The sequence below is a fragment of the Eschscholzia californica genome, unplaced genomic scaffold (genome assembly GCF_041429995.1).
Source record: "Eschscholzia californica isolate CP2 unplaced genomic scaffold, dmEscCali1.0.p SCAF_4, whole genome shotgun sequence".
Taxonomy (NCBI): Eukaryota; Viridiplantae; Streptophyta; class Magnoliopsida; order Ranunculales; family Papaveraceae; genus Eschscholzia; species Eschscholzia californica.
The window spans coordinates 19240533-19259134 of record NW_028238461.1 but is presented as its reverse complement, the minus strand read 5'-3'; the positions used below and the strand labels follow the sequence as shown (position 1 = coordinate 19259134).

The 18602-nt window shown below is 34.9% G+C and overlaps 2 protein-coding genes across 2 annotated transcripts; one reads left to right on the top strand and one right to left on the bottom strand.

Moving 5' to 3' along the window:
- Positions 1 to 153: 153 nt before the first annotated feature.
- LOC147543448 (uncharacterized) lies at positions 154 to 5963 on the bottom strand. Its single transcript, XM_086633640.1, has 10 exons — positions 5790 to 5963; positions 4095 to 4772; positions 3930 to 4007; positions 2546 to 3226; positions 2283 to 2385; positions 1744 to 1844; positions 1480 to 1654; positions 880 to 1050; positions 678 to 778; positions 154 to 579 (listed from the first exon to the last, which is right to left on the bottom strand). Exons 2-10 carry the CDS (start codon positions 4476 to 4478, stop codon positions 520 to 522), a joined length of 1854 nt encoding a protein of 617 aa, XP_086489766.1. The 5' UTR covers positions 4479 to 4772; positions 5790 to 5963; the 3' UTR covers positions 154 to 519.
- A 2821-nt stretch (positions 5964 to 8784) lies between these two features.
- LOC147543447 (Nucleotidylyl transferase superfamily protein) lies at positions 8785 to 18304 on the top strand. Its single transcript, XM_086634334.1, has 12 exons — positions 8785 to 9142; positions 9238 to 9336; positions 9531 to 9615; positions 10478 to 10547; positions 11095 to 11155; positions 11234 to 11287; positions 12200 to 12356; positions 12452 to 12548; positions 16307 to 16416; positions 17402 to 17508; positions 17673 to 17783; positions 17881 to 18304. The coding sequence occupies exons 1-12, from the start codon at positions 9053 to 9055 to the stop codon at positions 17998 to 18000; spliced, it is 1161 nt and encodes a 386-aa protein (XP_086490460.1). The 5' UTR covers positions 8785 to 9052; the 3' UTR covers positions 18001 to 18304.
- Positions 18305 to 18602: the final 298 nt, after the last annotated feature.

Below are 18602 nucleotides of genomic sequence, written 5' to 3'. Positions count from 1 at the left end.
ACACATATTGGATCGGTCCAGTTTAGACTAATAATATTTATCAGTCGAAATCTCCCTATAAACGGATGCCCTAACACAGTCCGTTAAATGCCCTCACTTCACAAAAGAAAAAAGTAACGCAACAAAAACAGAAAAAAAAAATAGAAAAAAGAATTTAACCAAAGACCGAGTCACTAATTTATTACAAATAATTGTCTTTGGGGCCAAATTTAGAGAAAAAAGATAAATAAAATTTGATAAGATGAAAAAAATGTAAAGACTGATATTTTTGTTTAGTACCCTAACTTACTTTGATCATGTCTTCAGCGACATTACAAGTCAGTCTTCAGATAAATAAAAGAACGTCTGGCACTTGTATCATTATATACAACATCACCATCCGCACATATATCTGCACAAATGCCGCTAAGCACTTGGATAATCTTCGTATTTTGTCTTAGAATTCCTTAATCTGCCAAAATAGGATTAGAAACTCCCTTCACTTATAATCTATTGAGATTTGATTTTCGTACTTCTTTGTTAGATGACATCATGACGATCCAGAAACTCAACTATACAGGGATATACTTGATCAACTGCCTGCAACCGAAACCAGAATTTAGACCAGCACTTAACCAACTTATATATATATATAGGTTGTAGACAGACTAATATATATATAGAGAGAGAGGGAGTACCGAACTTCCGCCGACCAAGTCATAATGAGCATAATGGCGCCCGTTTGGTTCTCCAAACACTTTATAAGCAACCAAGTGTTGAGGCATTATTTTTACAGTTTCTGTACCATTCAATAGAAGCAAAAATATTGAAAAATTGAATATTGTTCCGTGAAAAGAAAAAAAAAACAATTTCATTGTAGAAAACTAAAACTGGTTTTACCGTAAACAGCATCAGGTGGGCAGATGAAGTCGAAGTCACCAGCAAGTGCTAAAACAGGGACATTGATGTCTCGTAGATGATCCTTGTAAAAGAAAGTACCACTCCTGTCACATAATCCACCCTCTGCAAATGCTGTGCTTAGCTGCAGGAGAACCTTAGCTGGTATGGTACCTATCCGTATTGGAACACTTAATTAAGAAGTAGCATATCACTAATATTCAGTCCTCCGTCAAACTGGAGTTAGTTACAGATCAGAGCAAAAACGTAACTTACTAATGCTAGTTTAGAAAGAGTTGGTGCATAGAGACCACTATCTACAAATTCAAAATGATCTTAGGGACATATTCACCATAAAGGATTAGGGTTTTGTTGTAGTTTCTTCACATTTAAGAAATTTTATATTTTTATGAGAAGAGTCTTATAATTTGGTTGTTCTAGATTTCTTAAGCTCCTATACTAACCATAAGCACTTGGGATGTGCTCTAATAAATAATAGTATAATAATAATAATAATAAAAGTAATACGGAGTAATAACAATAATTGAGCATTTAAATACATGCTTGAAGGCAGACGATGAAAGAATGTTGATTGATGCTCACAAAAACTGTTCAAGATGAGCTTTTTGAGTAGCTCAGGATGCATCATGTCCTGAGCTGAGATCTGATTATTAAGCCAAGATAAGACATATGGTGTGCGAGATGTAAAAGGGTACGCAGCTGCAAGTAACACCCCTAATGGAACAACAGGAACATTCAGAATCCGAGCAGGATCTGCCTACAAGATGAACAAGAAATAACATTTAAAATAATTAAATAACTATACTCAGATTATTTAACCCAAAACTATTTACAGAGTCCACTTACAAGAGGTAGTAGGAGTTTGAGTGAAGATTTGGAAGACGAGTAGTCAAGGGATGATGCCAATGTAACAATTGCAGCAAAATCGGAGTTTCTTCCTTCAAATCCTGAAAGATGAAGCATCATTGCAACAAATCTAATAGTTGACTCGTACATAAAGTCATAACTCATAACCATGATTGTGTACATTCAGAAAACAAACCAAGTATAAAGCTGAAATGGGTAAGTCATTTTACATGCATCATATTGTCTACAAAAGTTCACAAAATCTTACCAGTAAAGAGTACGGCGATGTTATGATGTTACCATACTACTAATTTTAGTAATGCAGCAAAAGCAACATCGATAAGCAGAGAAAAAAATTATGTTGAATCGCGAAAGTTCAAAAATAAAATTAGTTTCCTATTAAGTTCAGAGATCGCTTCCAAAGATCAATATAGTTTCTAATGAGTTCTTCACTTAGCAACATTAAATTACGGATCAAATTACTAGCTGAACTGCTGAAGACAAGATACCGTAGATAAATATAATGAATGGCATCTTACCATGTCGTGACATCATAGCATACAATAAAATCCCACCCATGGAATGACCAATTGCAAGTAACTTATCATCCTTTGGTTTGGTTTGAGACTTTATATATTCCACCTACATAGATACGGAAATCTGTCAGTTTAATCTCGTGGAAGTTCTTTCAAAATTTTAATCTAATTGGTTTAAGTTGCAACCAGAGAAGACAAATTATCTCATTGAAGTGGAAACTAAAGAAAGCCTTATAGACTTTAATCAGGAAAATATGTCACCTTACCGCAGTAGGTACGTCCTCTTCGAGGTAGTTGTCAAAGTCCCAATCATACTTAAGGATCAGGTCAAGCTGCTTATGAAAATCTTCAATAGTTGTAGAAAGACGTTCTTGTAAGTCAAACAGCTGTGGTGAAACTGAACGTTGACTCTCCTCGACAATATTTACAAGCCTCTGACTAAATTCTCTAACTTGGGTAGCAACAAAAAAGTTTTGCCTGGTTTCCAACAGACCTAAGAGTTTTTCCCGGAGATCATTAAAGCGTTTAGAAAACTGAGTATCTCCCATAAGTTTCGATATCTGGTCAAATATATTAGCCGATACAACTCCGGGTTGACCTTCATTCAGAAAACCGGATAATTTTTCTGACAAACGCATAAGAGTTTCAGTCAACTTTGTCACAAGGAGTGAATCATCCCAAACTGTTCCCAACTTCCCAAAGTTCTGGGTGGCAGCAATCTCAGCCTCGGCCAAAGCACCAAGGTTAGCAGCTGACGGATCCTGTGATGGTAAAGCACCGCCATTTTGGCCCTTACTAGATGATTCCATCAACTCAGAAGCAATTCCTTCATGTTCAGACTGGTCAACTACGCTCCCTTCTGCTCCCTGAGTACTCAATCCAGCACCTCGAAACTCAAGAACCCATGTGTCAAATCCTTGGTTTGACATGTGACGTGCAAATGAAGACTGAAAATTGAGCATGCATCAATAAGACTGATGCTGATAGATTTGCTAAAGAATCATTTTAAAGTGCACATAAAATAAGAAACAAAGACCTCGAATCAAGATCTTATTTAATATTTACTACCACCATCATTTCAAACTGTGTTTGCATCTAGACTCTGAACGCGAGTATTGTGTCAAAGATGTTAATCACAAAAGCAATTACAATAAGTAGATAGCCAGAGATTGCTAACTTAAGTGGTTAAGTACTTCTTCCCTATGGAGGTTGTAGGATTAAATCATGACTAATACAAGCTCGCTAAGTTATGTAATGACGGTTCCTAGATTTTGATTGGTACCCATGTTTCAAAATTCAAAGTTCTTCGTTTGCTCTCCACCAGCTCAATGATGGTAATCTATTCAGTCTAATTGCTAGAGAAATATTCAATTTTCAATGGAGCACACTTTACTGTTAAGAGTTCATTCATTAGGAAGTAGACGAACTTCCGTAATGGATTCATCTTGAAATTTTTATTTGAAAAGTATATACTTTCTCACTAGATACACTATGTCCTCATTCCCTAATAAATCATAAAAATTATCATATCAAGAAACAAATCAGAGGCATCTAAAAGTATTATAAGCTGCATTAAAATGTGCTCTCAAGCCCTACAAAATAGTTACTCAATCACTCAAAATGATTTCGCATTGATTTTTGGTAACTTACCTTGGAATCAAGATCAAAACCAATAGCATTTGTTCCAACTCCAGACAAAAGCAAGAGAGGATGATTTCTTGAAGGTGCCTATACAAATTCAGCATCATCAAATCAATGAAAATTACAAAAAAGAAAAAAAAAAAATTAATTGATTTAGAATGAGAAATGAATGACCTCGGGAGAAGGCAAGTAACGCCAGAGAGCGAGTTTCCATTCTGTATTTGGAATAGAAACGTAATGAAGTTCATCTGCCGTACAAATAGAAGGTTTTCTCACCTTCTTCGTTTCTTGAATCTCTCTTCTTCTTCCTCCATTATCATTTGCAACAGAAGAAGAAGAAGAAAACCTAGATGAAGTTATAAATGGAGATGAGAAAAGGTAATTAACCCTCAAGGATGTCACTAACTTCAAAGGGCGGTGACGATGATGATGACGAGAGGCAATGAAGCAAGATTCAGTAGTCGTGGTTAAAGAAGTTGCAGAATTCAAATATGAAAGTGTTGCTGTTGCTGCTATATGCAGCGCTGATCGAAAATCTGAATGAAAAATATTGTGCATTTCTTCTTCTTCTTCTTCTTCTTCCCCTTCTTCTTCTTCTTCTTCTTCTTCTCAATCTCACTCTTCTCGATTTTAAATCATCATAATTCGGTTTCTTTCTCTTTCAGTACTTTCTCTCTTTCTAGAATTGGGGGAAAATCGACACCGAACTGGATTGTTACCTTTACGTGACCAAGTTAGTTTCGTGGTCCTCTTGAAGTACTAACCCGACAAATGTGGCCACTTATCCTCGTTCCATCTTATATGTGGAGTTATGGAGTACTAGGACATCGGCTAACCATCATGGGTTTAGGTCTTAGGGTCCGTTTGATACATGAGAAAATGGATTGGGAAAATCGATTTTCTTAAGAAAATCGATTTTCCACCGTTTGGTTGGCCCAATTAAGTGTGAAAACGACTTTCTGATAGAAAATAAAGTGAGAAAATCTGTGAATTTTTTTTCCCACAAAAAAGGTGTGAAATCGACTTTCGCACCTTTAGTCACTTTATGCGCTCTCTCTCCTCTTCCCGTATTTCTCTCTCTCTTCACGTATTTCTCTCTCTTCCCGTCTTTCTCTGCGTCCAAACCCTCGTCCCTCTTCTCACTTAAACTTTTATGTCCATTGAAGTATGAAGGTGATGATTCAAAGTTGTTGATGATGATGATTAAAGCTTGGGATGTTGATGATGATAGGTTTAACGGGTCTGAATCCAAGTTTGATTTGGTTGATTCCTATGTTGATGGCATGGAAATTTAGAGGGTAAGGGTGTGAAAATTAGGGTTTGATTCGTGAGAGTAATCACTTCACAAATTTGTATGAACCCTATGTTGATGGCAGGAAAATCACTTCACATGAATCCTGAGAGTAATCACTTCACAAAGTAAAATTTGCAAAGCAAATAATGTCAACAAAGTGAAGTTGAAAAGAAAATCCAAATTTGTATGAACCCTAATTGATTCGTGAGAAGGAATTTATATTTCGTGGTAGAATAAGCAAGGAGAAGAAGACGAGATTTGGGGAAAAATTGATGTGAACCCTAATTCTTCGGTTTGCTTCAAAGATGGATATAAGATTTGTGGAAGGACGAAAGCATCTTCACGGAATTCTGAAGGCACCCCCTAAAAAGTCCAACTTAAAATCTAATCTAGACTTTGCTTTCTAAAGGGCCACCTAAAAGCCAATTCTTATTCATTTTTTTAGAGGCACTCTCGTTTTCCTACATTCCCATCAAACACCTAAAAATGAAACATTTTGTTTTCTTTCCCATCAGAAAGAAAATGGTTTTCTTTCCCATCAGAAAAAAAACGGTTTTCACACGTATCAAACGGACCCTTAATGGATAATTCTATATCATTGGAAATACTCAACTTTGGATGTCGTGAACAAAATGTACAATGATTGCGTTAGGATGACAAGTAACCGTTTTTTGGTGAGAAACCAAACATATAATTTAAGAATGAAAATGAAAAGTAACGGCTATTTTATTGAACAAATCTATCAGTTTAAGAATGAATACGTATCAATGACAAAATATACCTAGATGTTGTAGAAACATGTCAAGATATTTAAATTTGGATAATTCTAAACCATTCAAAATATTTTGATTGTCTTGAGGGAATTGTACAATGATCCTTTAAGAATGAAACTACCGGGTTTCTTGATGAACAACCAAAGTAACTTCAATTTATATGCTAGGAGGCAGTGGACAGAGAGACATTCATGGACAAAATGTAGTAGATATTGTAAAGACGTTTCGAGATATTTTGAGACACTTCAATATATTGAGTTTATAGACCAATTGTCTTAAAGTATTTAAAGACATTAAATCCATAAACAAAATATCTAGTAGATATATACCAAGACATTAAATCTATACACAAATTTTCTTATTAACGTTGTTCAAGATATTAACCATGGACAAAATGTGTAATGCACATTTTTAAATCATCATAATTCGGTTTTAAATCATCATAATTCGGTTTTAAATCATCATAATTCGGTTTCTTTCTCTTTCAGTACTTTCTCTTTCAGTACTTTCTCCTTCTTCTCCTTCTTGTTCTTCTTCTTCTTCTTCTTCTTCTTCTTCTTCTCCTTCTTGTTCTTCTTCTTCTTCTTCGGTTTTAAAGACATTAAATCCATAAACAAAATATCTAGTAGATATATACCAAGGCATTAAATCTATACACAAAATTTCTTATTAAAGTTGTTCAAGATATTAACCATGGACAAAATGTGTAATGCACATTTTTTAGGACATTTTTATGATTATTATTAATATTATTCAAATGCATCCACGAAATTTCGTAGACATTTAAAGACAAATTGATCAAAAAATTTATTATTATAATTATTATATTAAATAATATTTTAATCGACATCTACTATTATTATTATTATTATTATTATTATTATTATTATTTATTTTTATCATTATTAGCATTTTTCAAAAACATTTTTCACCATAAAAGTGTTGTACGAACTTCAGTGAAAATGTAAGGGTGTGAGAGGTTACAAATACCTTTTAATTTCCTTCGAAGAAGATCGACTTTGAATTGTGTATAATCGAGGACCTTAATCATACAACATCGGTGGGCATTAAGCTTTTCCATCAATCTACTATTGTTTGCGTGATGATCGAGTTTGGGTCATCCGTGGAGAGGGAGTTGATTTGTTGTAGAAAGTCATCTTCAGTCGTCATTGTGAGGAATTTGTGAAAAACAGACACTAAAGGCCATATATAGAGATCATGTAGACCAACAAAACCACCGCTAGGGTCTAGGGGTAGTTTGTCGGCGATAATCGTTGTCTCACCGTTAAAAAAACTTTAATTTTTTTTACCGGTAACTGAATTCACCACCACAGAGCTTCTCGTGGAACGTCCCCAGACCAGACTGTTGTAAGTCATTCATTTGGGTATACTTATTGTTTAGCCCAAAAATTGACATTTTTTATTTTTGCCTCCTACTAATCTTCATCTCCGTCTCTTACTCATCTTCTCGTCTGTAAATTTGTAAAATATATTAGTGTCCAAACAAGTACTTGCAATTCATGGAATGATAAAATATAAAAAGGTGAAAAGAATCAAAATGTAAAACTTTACGAAAAATCTGTACAGTTCTACTGCCGATAAAGTCATTTTGAGAGTAACGCTGTTATGTTTGTTAAATATGTTATTTTTTGTCAGAGTTTAGAAAATGTTGGTAAAATTTCCACTCAATTTATGCAAAATCAAAAAAGTGCTACAAGAAACTTGAGGGCGTTAAGGATTGAAAAATAAACTCGCTCATTTAAAATTACAAAATGTAAATGATTTTCTGGGTAAGTCAGAAAATTATAAAGCGTAAATATGCTGTTAGAATGAAGAAAATATTATGAGAATATACAAAAAGTTTACAAAATACATAATTACCTTTCGTGCAATTTTTTTGGAGAAGACAAGATTACTGGAGAGAATAGAACAACAAAAGCATGCACGGTGCAACAATCTATCGTTGAAAAAAAAGAGAATATGGTAAAAGAAGAAATTTAGTTCATTGAGTATCATGTTCTTCTAGGTTTTCTCCAGGTGAAGACTAAAAAACTTAGATGGGATTTTTCTGCGATTTCTCTTGATTTTCTCTCAATAAACTAAAGAAGAAAGAGTTATGATCGATTTTCTTTTGGTCAAAAGATTAGAGATACATTCTTTTAAACTGAAAAAACAACTTTTTGTAGAGATAAAAACTTCTTATTGAGGATTACTTTCTTGAAACTGAAAAAATTATCTGTATATTCTAATATGAATAATTTTAGTTAACCTGAAATAGGTTAGGTAGTAGTAGAGAAAGAGAGGTTAGACATGTAAATTACTCCTCATGAAATTATTTTCTGTTTAATATTATCTTTAGACTCCAAATCCGTTGACCCTATGATTTTGGACCTAAAATCCACCCCTTCCCCCTTTATTTTAGAAGTGTAATCCGAATATAGTGTAGTCCTTATATCGCTAAGGGAAATGCTAAAATCACAAAAGATTTTGACAAAAAAAGTTACCCAATTGATGTAGCGGTTATGGTTTGAAAGTTTGAGTAAATTTAGGTCGTTGAGAGATGAATATCACAACTGCGACATCAACTTGATAATTTTTTTTGTGAAAATCCTTTATGATTCTAGCTCTTTTATATCGCTAAATAACTCACGGTTAATGTCAGAATAACTCTAGTTTTTAAATCTCCTCCGCTCATACATAATTAGAGGAGCACATTGGACTGATTTGTCTATTAAGAAATGTGCATTCCTCTGCTGTAGTTTTGTAATATTAAAATGGAAGTCGTTCCAAATGAATCGAGTCAATTTATTTATGTGACAAACCAATCTGGCAATTTGGTTCAACCAATTGGATTCATTGTCCCACATGACAACTCTAATTTTGAAATTCAATGCCTTCACACATGTAGAAATCTTGAAGGTTCAGTACCCCACCTTAAAATGGCGTCAAACCATGAGAGCTTTGTTTCTCCTCGTAAATCAATTCAATTCAATTCAATAGGAAGTGACAGAGACTGATAGAAAGGGCATAGAGAGAGAGAGAGAGAGAGAGAGAGAGAGAGAGAGATGACGGAGGGTCGGATTCGAGCGTTGGTGGAAGCAATACACGCCAACCCTACACAGTCTGTTCTTTATCTTGCTGGTGGAGCTTCTCAGGTCTCTCTCTCTCTCTCTCTCTCTCTCTCTAGACTAGTAATAATCCAGCAGTTTTCTCTTATGATGAATGAAGCTAATCTCTGGGTAACAAACAGGCTCTTGGATTGCTTATCTCTGTTCCTGGCGCTTCCAGCACTATACTTGAAGCTGTTGTTCCATATTCAAGAATCTCCATGGCCCAATTGCTCTCCAAGGTGACTGCCCCTCTCTCTATCTAGCTCTGAAATGAGGTTTTTGATAAAAAAGGTTGCAAAAATATATAAGAAGTGAATTGGGATTAAATTTCCCTCTTTTTTTTTGTTTGTGGGTTTTATGAAATTTATGGGGAAGTGATTTTTGATATCCAATGTGATTTTTAATTCCATAATTTTGAATTCTTTTATTTCAGATGCCCACACAATTTGCTAGTAAGCAAACTGCAGAAGATATGGCATTGTCAGCTTATAATCGGGCGCTCAAACTATCTAAACCAGGTTTTCTTTAACATTTGATTACTAAAATTAAGATTAGCTCAGTTGTTCTTTGGCTATTTGGAATAATTTGTCAAAAAGACCTAGTTCAGTTACTGAAAGGGTATTGGTTCTTATTGGATTCCATTTGAAATTCCAAACCCTATGTCATTTCAATTATTAAGCTCACCCAAGGAGAAAGTTGGGCAACTAGTAGTATTGTTAATTAGCTATTTAGCTTGACTTGAAAATTTAGTTTTGTGTTATAGGCATCAAAGTAGTTAAAATTTTTGAATAAAAAACCTAGTGCTTCTATATTTTACCAAGATGTTGTTCCACCAAGTTTAATCTTATAGGTGTAAATTCCATGTTATTCTGTTGGAACTTCGATTGTGTTCGTTGACCTTAAGAATCAGTATGGTGTGGATGAATAACATTAATCCGAGAATGCCATGTCACGTCGTTGTTATCAGATAAATTTGCTTGACATTTATGTCGGAAAACCCAATTTTCTGCGGAGGTATTCGTCCAAGTTTACAGCCCTCTAGAATAACCTTAGTAATGGGTGTAAAATATGATGATCTTTGTCCTTTGTTCTTGCCTTCTATTACTAAAATTATGAACAATTTACGCATGCTTATGAGTCTTAGAATGTCTCTTTCCTTGGTAAATTGCTATAAAAGAAAAGGCAATATGATGAAGTATAGTAAATGAACAAGGTATTAAAGGTAGCCTGAGAAGAAGTTTCGTATCCTGAAAGGCTAGAATTGCCCTTGCAATACCGAGGCAGAGTCAGTTCTGTGTGTAGTCTCCATTAATGCTAAACATTATACTTGTCATTCTCTATCCTTGAAATTCTGACCTTCTCAGGCTGTCATTTTAATAGGCTTCCCAGTTGTTGGTGTGGGGTTTACTGGATCTTTGGCTAGCACACCCCCAAAACGAGGGGAGCACAGGTATTTATTATTGCCCGTTTACAACTTTATATTTGTAAAAGCTGCATTGCTAGAAAAAGCTAGGATACCCAAGGATTTGCCTATATTGCAAATGCACCTGGATTCACTTTCAATAGTTTGTATGATCACTCGAAAGATGCTCTCTGATATTCAGATAAATAAGTTCAAAATCCATTTCTTAGTGGGTTTCAAGTTCCAATAATTTTCAATATGTTTCTTTCTACAAGCGTCACCTTTTTGTATGAAGTAGGCAAGTAGCCATGACACTTCTATCTGTTTTGCTATTAATTCATCCGAGTTCCAATAACGTTTTGAGATGTTTTTCTCTTAAACACATACACAAACACATTAATGTATATATATATATATATATAATGTAAGATTTAGTTAGATAGTTCAAGACAAGGTTCAGCGAAAAGGCTTGGTAGGGAATTAACGTAAATTATAAGATTTTGGCGTCATTATTGCTATGTATTTGAAAATGCTGACTTGGAAATATGAACGCGCACTTTTCTGAACTCAATGTTCATTATTTTGGACAAAATAGGTTTTTTCTGTCAACAAGAACATCTGATCGACATTGGGTATCGAAAGTTACATTGTCAAAGGTATAAACTGAGTTTTGTTTGGTTATTATTTTGAGTTACATGTTATATCGTATCTGATTATTCAGATTCTTGTTCCAGGGCTTGCGAACTCGTGAGCAAGAAGACACTGTCTCCAGTCATTACTTACTAAAGGTGTGTGCTGAATGTTAAAGATAAATCAGTTTGATTTGATTATTTTTGAAGTGAACATTGCTTAAGCACAAGTTACATTTATGCATATTCAGTTTCTTGAACTCAGTCTCAATTATACATACTACTATATAGTTAGTGTGATTGTGTGAAATAGTGCTCGAACTTAATCAAATTCTGTTTGATGATTGAACCACTCTATAACGTACACACAGAGTCACAGCACGTATATTGTAGGAAACGATCGTAACGTGACTCTGTTTCAGTACTTAAGTTCTTAACTGGAAGTCTGGAACCCTTACCTAGTTCACATGCTTAAATGATAAGTTGGACATGAACTACGGGAGTCCTACTTCATCAATTACGCTAGTCTCCTTGTCTCAATTGCGCAATGTGGTGATGATAATGACTTAGTGGCATAGATATACACGTAGTACAAGGAAAAAATAGTTATACACTTGAAACATAGAAAAGGCAGAATTTATGCAATCATTCTGCCTTTTCTATGTTTTAAGTGTATAACTATTTTTTCCTTGTACTACGTGTATATCTATGCCACTAAGTCATTATCATCACCAAAATTTCCATTCCCATGGCCATGCCTACCAAAATTTCCTCAAAACTGAAATTTAACCAAGTTTCTCTTAACAATGCCTTGTCAAGTAAATAAATTTCAAAATATTTCGGTCGATTTCCATTTCCATGTCTACCAAAATTTCTTTCCTTGTTGTAGGAGGAAAGGTATCATATTTACGCCATTTTTGGTAGAGTGAAGCATGATAGTTTTGTGGTCCTATAATTTTACCATGATATGCTTCTGAAAACATTTTTATAATGGTATATTTATATCTATACATACATTATTAAACCTTCATATCGTGGATTCTTGTATCTTGACAATGCCTTTTGTTTTAGGCAGTTGCAGATGCATGCAGAGTTTCATCCTTATTTATTTCAGAATTGGACGAGTCTGAGGTTCCTGATGAATGTGAAAGTCTGTTCACGGAGGACCAAGAGTTACAACAACTTATTGATGGAGAAATATGCATGAAAGTTTATCCATTTTCAAAAGGTATTATGTCGTCTGCAGCTTGTTATAAACTTACTCGACATTTAAGCAGTTTATCTCAATATATTTTTAATTACTACTTGGAACTAAATTTGCAGAAACACAGCCCTCAAATTTAGAAAGAAAGATAATTCTACCTGGTTCATTTAATCCTTTGCATGATGGTCACCTCAAACTCTTGGAAGTCGCTAAAAGGTAAACATTTTGTGTACTGGAACTGTTGTTATTGAAATTTTCCTTAGAAGATGAGGCTTTCTTACAAATGAATCTCTTGGAAATGCCATTTGGAACAAACGTGAGTCAAAATTTCTGAGGCAGTGCAATCCCTCTAAAGTAGTTGCGTAGAAAAAAGTTGTAGTGATAAAAAAATAAGCTAGCTTACTGGTGCAAGATCACTGACTTAATACTTGAACGTTATTGAAATCTTGACCAATTAAAACTCAACAAAAATAAATACTTTCTCAACTGAACACTAAGAGGGTTTTTAATGTTAGTCTCACTTATTAAGTGATACTTTGACGCTAATCAACCATATTTAAAAATATAATTAACTTCAGTCCTGAATAAGCTGATATTTGAACACAACATATAACAATGGGACCTTCAGTAATGATTAGGCTTCAAACAAGATATTATGACAGCTGAAAGTTTTCCATGATGTTCATCTCATAAAGTCACAGGGCAGATGAACTTCACCGAAATTTGGAGTTGAAAAAGGAATTGGTGCATGAAATTTGATTGAAGATTCGACAGCGAACAGTATCTCCCTTATTCTATATTTGGCCTTTGTCTTTTGATCAATTTTGATAGGGGAATATGTTTTTGAGCAAACTGATTTTTGGAAATGATAATCTGCACCGAGAAGTATATCCTCTCAAACTATTGGCGCTTAGATCATTCGTTGTGGGCTGCACTACTCTCAAATTGTAGAACATCACATTTGATGTCTGAATTAGGATTAATGTACGTTATACTTCAAATAACAAGTAGAGTTAAAATACCATTCAATAAGTGACATGAAACTTTAAATTTTCTAGCAGATATTTCTTCGTTGAGAAGGCAAGGTTTTATTGAGAAACCTAGATAACGAACGAACTAATACAATGGAAACAGAAAAACATAACCAAAATAATCCCTAAGAGATATTAACTAACTAATTAACTAACTAAACCTTGGTGAAGTCCTGATTAGCGATTAGATAGGATTTTTCTGGATTTTTTACAGGTTAGGACGTTAGGTATCTGCTAAATATTGTGCAGAAAGGCACAGTAAGCCTTACACCAAGTTGTTGTAGCGGCTGTCCTGGGTGGCAAATCAACCCTTCATGCCCTTGTTGGTGCACCTGCTCCCCAGAACCCACTTAGACCAGGTACCCTTAGATGATAGGATGAGTATCAGGGCCTGCGTAACAGCGTAAAGCTGTGGCTGCTCTTGTAGTTTGACGTTTCCTGGGTGAAAATAGGTTCTCCGACAGTTATAACCTTGTATGTTGATTCATTGATTGGTTGGTAATGCTATCGGTTGCTCAATAGTGCAACCCACGTGTGATGTAGTCAGTGGTGGACCCAGGAAATTTACTTTGTGGGGGCACATTTAATTATATTAAACAGTAAAAAATGAATACCATCATCAATGACAAATTGTGGAGCTTCATAACAAACCTCTATCAAAATTAGTTATAAGTGTGAATTGCTAAAAAAAGTACTACTCTCAAGTCTCAACTAATAAGTACAAAGTATATGTTAAAAAGAATAAGAAGACCTTTTATCTTGAAAAAAAATCCTCATAATCTATATTATGTAAAGAAGTTAAGGAAGGAGAGGATGAGAGATAAAAGTGACTTTAAAAGAATATTGGTAGGAAATATAAAAAAAATGAAGGATGAAGTGGGCATAAGAATAATATGGGGATGCAAATAACTCTACCGGAGGTTGGATGAATTTTAGCAGAAGGAAAGGTCAAACTCAAATTTACAAAAGAATAGGGGCTAAGAAATATTTGATCAGAAAATAGGAGTTAAAAAGAAAATTTGAGGTGGCAAGTAGATAACTACAAAGAAAGTAGGGGAAAAAACAAATGGGGAATTTTAAACGCGCCCCTTCTAAGTGTTAATGGCGCCTCCCTCAAGACAAACTTGAAAGAAGGAGGCACCTTTAACACTATATTAGAGTTGCCTTTAAAACTTTCCAAAACAAATTACCCGAAAAAACCTATATGAAATAAGATGGTGGATTCGACCCTGTGACATACACTACGGACAACTAATCCAGGTGCCATTGAGCTAAATGTTGTTTTGTGATAAAGTTAGTAATTACATTTAGTTTACGGAAAAAGACCCTGAAACTTTTGGACCAATTTACATCCTTAACTCAGGCAGTGGGGGCCACGTGCCCCACCGCACCCAACGTGGGTCACCCCTGGTTGTAGTAGTGATTAAAATTTGGTCGCCCTACTCAAAAGAAGCAAAAACAATAGGTCTACCCCAAAGATAACATTTTTACCTCTCTTCAGCTCGTGTCAAGTCATATGAGTATTGGTCCTAGTGTAGTATAAGAATCTTTGCAGTAAAACTTGGCCAAATATAGGGTTGTTGCAGCCTATAATATGTCTGAGTTCTAAGGTCGTAGTAGTTGAAAGGGAAGATATGGATGGTTTTCATCTATAACATCAAAAGATACATCCGAGTTTTGGATAGGTTCATTAAGCATGTGGGTTAAATAGGCTTGACGTAATAAAAGGGGAAGAACCCATGGCTGACCTAAATGAGTAGAAGAAACCCCGTAGTACCTGTAATGAACTAATGACGTAGATGTACTAACAAGTTGGTTCTATTCCAATTTCCAAAGTAGTTCAATGGATTAGAAAACGATGTGTATCCTTCTTGATTGTGAACACGAGTAATTGGTGTCATATGCAAAGCTCGAGAACCTAAAAAAAGTAAGAAGTCTTTAACCCTGACACATGACATGAGAGAGGTGGGGGATTACCGAGAACCTTCCAGTGGTGCTCTATCAAGTGGTGCTCCGAAAATTTGGGACTTCTCTTGCTGGTTTACCATGAAGGATTGGTTTAGTCGGGAACTATTATTATTATTATTATTATTATTATTATTTCAGTGACTGAGTGATGAAGATTGCTGAAGTTTTCTTTGTCCTCCTTCGTTGAATCTTCTAAATTATTTATGGCATGTCGAAGATTTTAGAATCCGTCAACATTGTTTTTAAATAAGCTTTTTTTTCTTTTTTTTATCTTTGAAGATGTAGGGCTCCTCTCTAGAACCAGTGATAATAGAGTAGAACTTGTAAGTCCCCATACTTTTAATGGCCCTCACTTCCATGGCCCTCACTACCGCATGATATACACACACAAAAGCTGAAGATTAAATTATTAAGAACTAGAAAGTAATGTTGGTAAATAATAAAAATGAAGATATATAACTACTTGTATTAGGACTCGGAATGAAAAAGAACTACCCGAGATACCCTCATGTAAGGTTGTTCTAGTGTAGCCCCCCTCCCCTGCAAAGGCTGCAACAGTAAACCTTCATTACTACAGTACGCTACTTACTGCCCTCTTTTACTGAAAGCCCTATTTAGTAGTACAATTTAAAGCATAATTAGTATTTCTTGTTTTACTGCTTATAATAATAGTACTACTTCGGACATCTCCTTATGGGTAGCGAGCGTGCTGCATTAGTTTCTTGAAGGAAATTGCGATCAAGAAATACGGGGAATAAAAAAGAAATAGGATGAAGATTATAAGAAATTGGAGAAAGTTGAACTCAGATATCTTACTTCTACTTCAGCATTTTATTGAACTCATATATCACTAGTAACATTTGAGTCTTTAAGTGGAACCATTGTGGAACTTATGACTATATTGCCTAATATTAACCTGTTGAATTAGATTGGATAAACTATTAACCTTTTATTAATATTTTCTTACATTTGTAGCATCTGCGGCGATGGGTTTCCATGTTTCGAGATTTCAGCAATAAACGCGGACAAGCCTCCATTAACAATATCTCAAATCAAGGACCGCGTAAAGCAATTTGAAAAAGTTGGTGAGGGTGGTTACATTTGATCTATTTAATTTTCAAGTTCTAGAATAGGTTTCATATTTTTATTTCGTTATTCATGGTAATGCAACAAATTTCTCAACCGAATCATCAAATATGTTCTTGTTTGCCAGTATTTTGATAAATTTAAATGGCCACGGCTTTGGGGCTTCCAAAATAATCTCAAAGGCATCCAAAATTTGGGTGGAAAATTCTTGGATGCCTTAGCTCTCTCTTCTTCTCTTCGTGACGGTCGCTGGCAAACTGCAATTGTCAGCGACCCTTCATTACAAAAATTAACTTCTTCTTCCTCCTTTCCTTTTGCCAACATTCCGACCATCATTTCTTTGTCTGTCTCTCTTTTCAGCTTTCACGAAAGCTTCAGACTAGAGCTTCCATGGAAGGTTGAGATAGAGACAGAGAGAGAAATGGTGGTGGTGGTCAGGAATGGTGGTGGTGATGGAAGGAGAATTTTTTGTTCTTTGAAGGGTCGCCGGCAATGGTAGTCTGCCTGCGACCCTTCGCCAGCAACTGGCGTGAAGAGAAGAAGACGGGGCTGGGGGGCATTCAAGATTTTTCGCACCCAAAATCTAGGGCGCCCTGGAGATTATTTTGGAACCCCAAATCCACATCCACTTAAAATGTTAGTTTTTCATCTGTGGCTTATAAAGACGGCTTAATGTCTAGTATCTCTGTTTATGCCTTTTATCATGCTTTTTAGCTGTTGAGCCTAGTTTACTTCTTAGTTTAGTTTAGTTTTCCGCAGAGCTACATTGCGGTGCTCGCTAACCTTTACCTAGTTTTCTAAATAATATTGTGTACACTTCATCTGAGGAATCACTAGACCTAATTTCGGAATATTACTATTAATGTAGTTCAGGAAACATATAAAGTGAAAGTAATACGAAGATTTGTATTTTAGAAACTTATGGACAGGTAGAAAGAGATTATCTTCTGATTCAATTTATGTTCTTAATTTTTCCAACGGCAGGAAAGACGATAATTATTTCTAATCAGCCATATTTTTACAAGAAAGCAGAACTTTTTCCTGGCAGTGCCTTTGTTATTGGTGCAGATACTGCTGCAAGGCTTATCAATGTATGAGATCTCTATCTCCTTAAAAACTTACCTTCAATAGAACATTATATTCAAAATGGACTTCTAGTACATTTAGAGTGTATTTTGAAGATATCTGGCATGAAATAAATGAAAATAATTTTGTTTCTGATATCTTACAAATGAATGAACGATTCAAATTTCAGCCAAAATACTACGGAGGAGATTATGAGAAGATGCTCGGAATACTTCTAGGATGTAAAGCAACAGGATGCACCTTCCTTGTAGGTGGTCGAAATGTCGATGGTGTTTTCAAGGTGAATTTACAATTCAAAGTTTCTAAATTATATTCTGCTAGGTTAGTATTTCCCTGTGAATAAGAAATAATCAAAATCCTCTTGTTATGTTTTCCAGGTTCTTGATGATATTGAAATCCCAGATGAGTTGAAAGAAATGTTCATATCGATACCAGAAGAGATATTCCGGATGGATATTTCCTCGACAGAGATAAGGAAAAGCCGTGGAATTTCATGATTTTTCAAATGGAGAATGATTAAGTCCATTAAAGGATGATAATAAAGTTCCTGGTTATATGGTGCGTGTAGAAAACATTGAGACCGATAGAGACAAGCATGAAGGGTAGTTCTCTATGCAACTTCGTTTACTTATGTTTTGCTTTACTAGGTTATTATAATTGCATGTCTTTTTTGGGGTAAAAGTGTGGTAAATTATTACAAAGTATTTTTTATTTTATTTTTGAGATTGGACTTGAAGAGTCATTACATTTAAATGACATTGATAGATCATGATTATAATATGCTATAATCATGAATTTAGATGAGCATTGTAACCGTCAATTAAGATATCTTGGATCCTAAAGGCCATATAAAGACTTTAGGGTCATCCTAGGGGATCTGAAAGCCCATCTATTTCTACATCTACTTTATTTAATGTCTAAATTACAATATCTTATTAGCAAACATACCCTTAATCTAGAGATGGTTCACTTGGTGTAGAGTAGGGATTTATCATAATTTTATTGGAAAGTGAACTGTTTCTCTTTCGGCTCCTTAGAAGGATGAATGAAAAACAAAACCATGAGTCTGGGGTTGGACAAAGAGTTAAACTATCACTAT

What these genes read in the sequence shown, in the direction of transcription:
- LOC147543448 (XM_086633640.1), bottom strand. Translation starts at nt 4,478, where the DNA reads ATGCACAATATTTTTCATTCAGATTTTCGATCAGCGCTGCATATAGCA. An exon ending in GTTACTTGCCTTCTCCCGAG is followed by an intron (nt 4,008 to 4,094) that starts GTCATTCATTTC and finishes GAATTTGTATAG; the next exon opens with GCACCTTCAAGAAATCATCC. An exon ending in GTTTTGATCTTGATTCCAAG is followed by an intron (nt 3,227 to 3,929) that starts GTAAGTTACCAA and finishes CTCAATTTTCAG; the next exon opens with TCTTCATTTGCACGTCACAT.
- LOC147543447 (XM_086634334.1), top strand. Translation starts at nt 9,053, where the DNA reads ATGACGGAGGGTCGGATTCGAGCGTTGGTGGAAGCAATACACGCCAAC. An exon ending in AGTTTATCCATTTTCAAAAG is followed by an intron (nt 12,357 to 12,451) that starts GTATTATGTCGT and finishes CTAAATTTGCAG; the next exon opens with AAACACAGCCCTCAAATTTA. An exon ending in AAAGCAATTTGAAAAAGTTG is followed by an intron (nt 16,417 to 17,401) that starts GTGAGGGTGGTT and finishes TTCCAACGGCAG; the next exon opens with GAAAGACGATAATTATTTCT.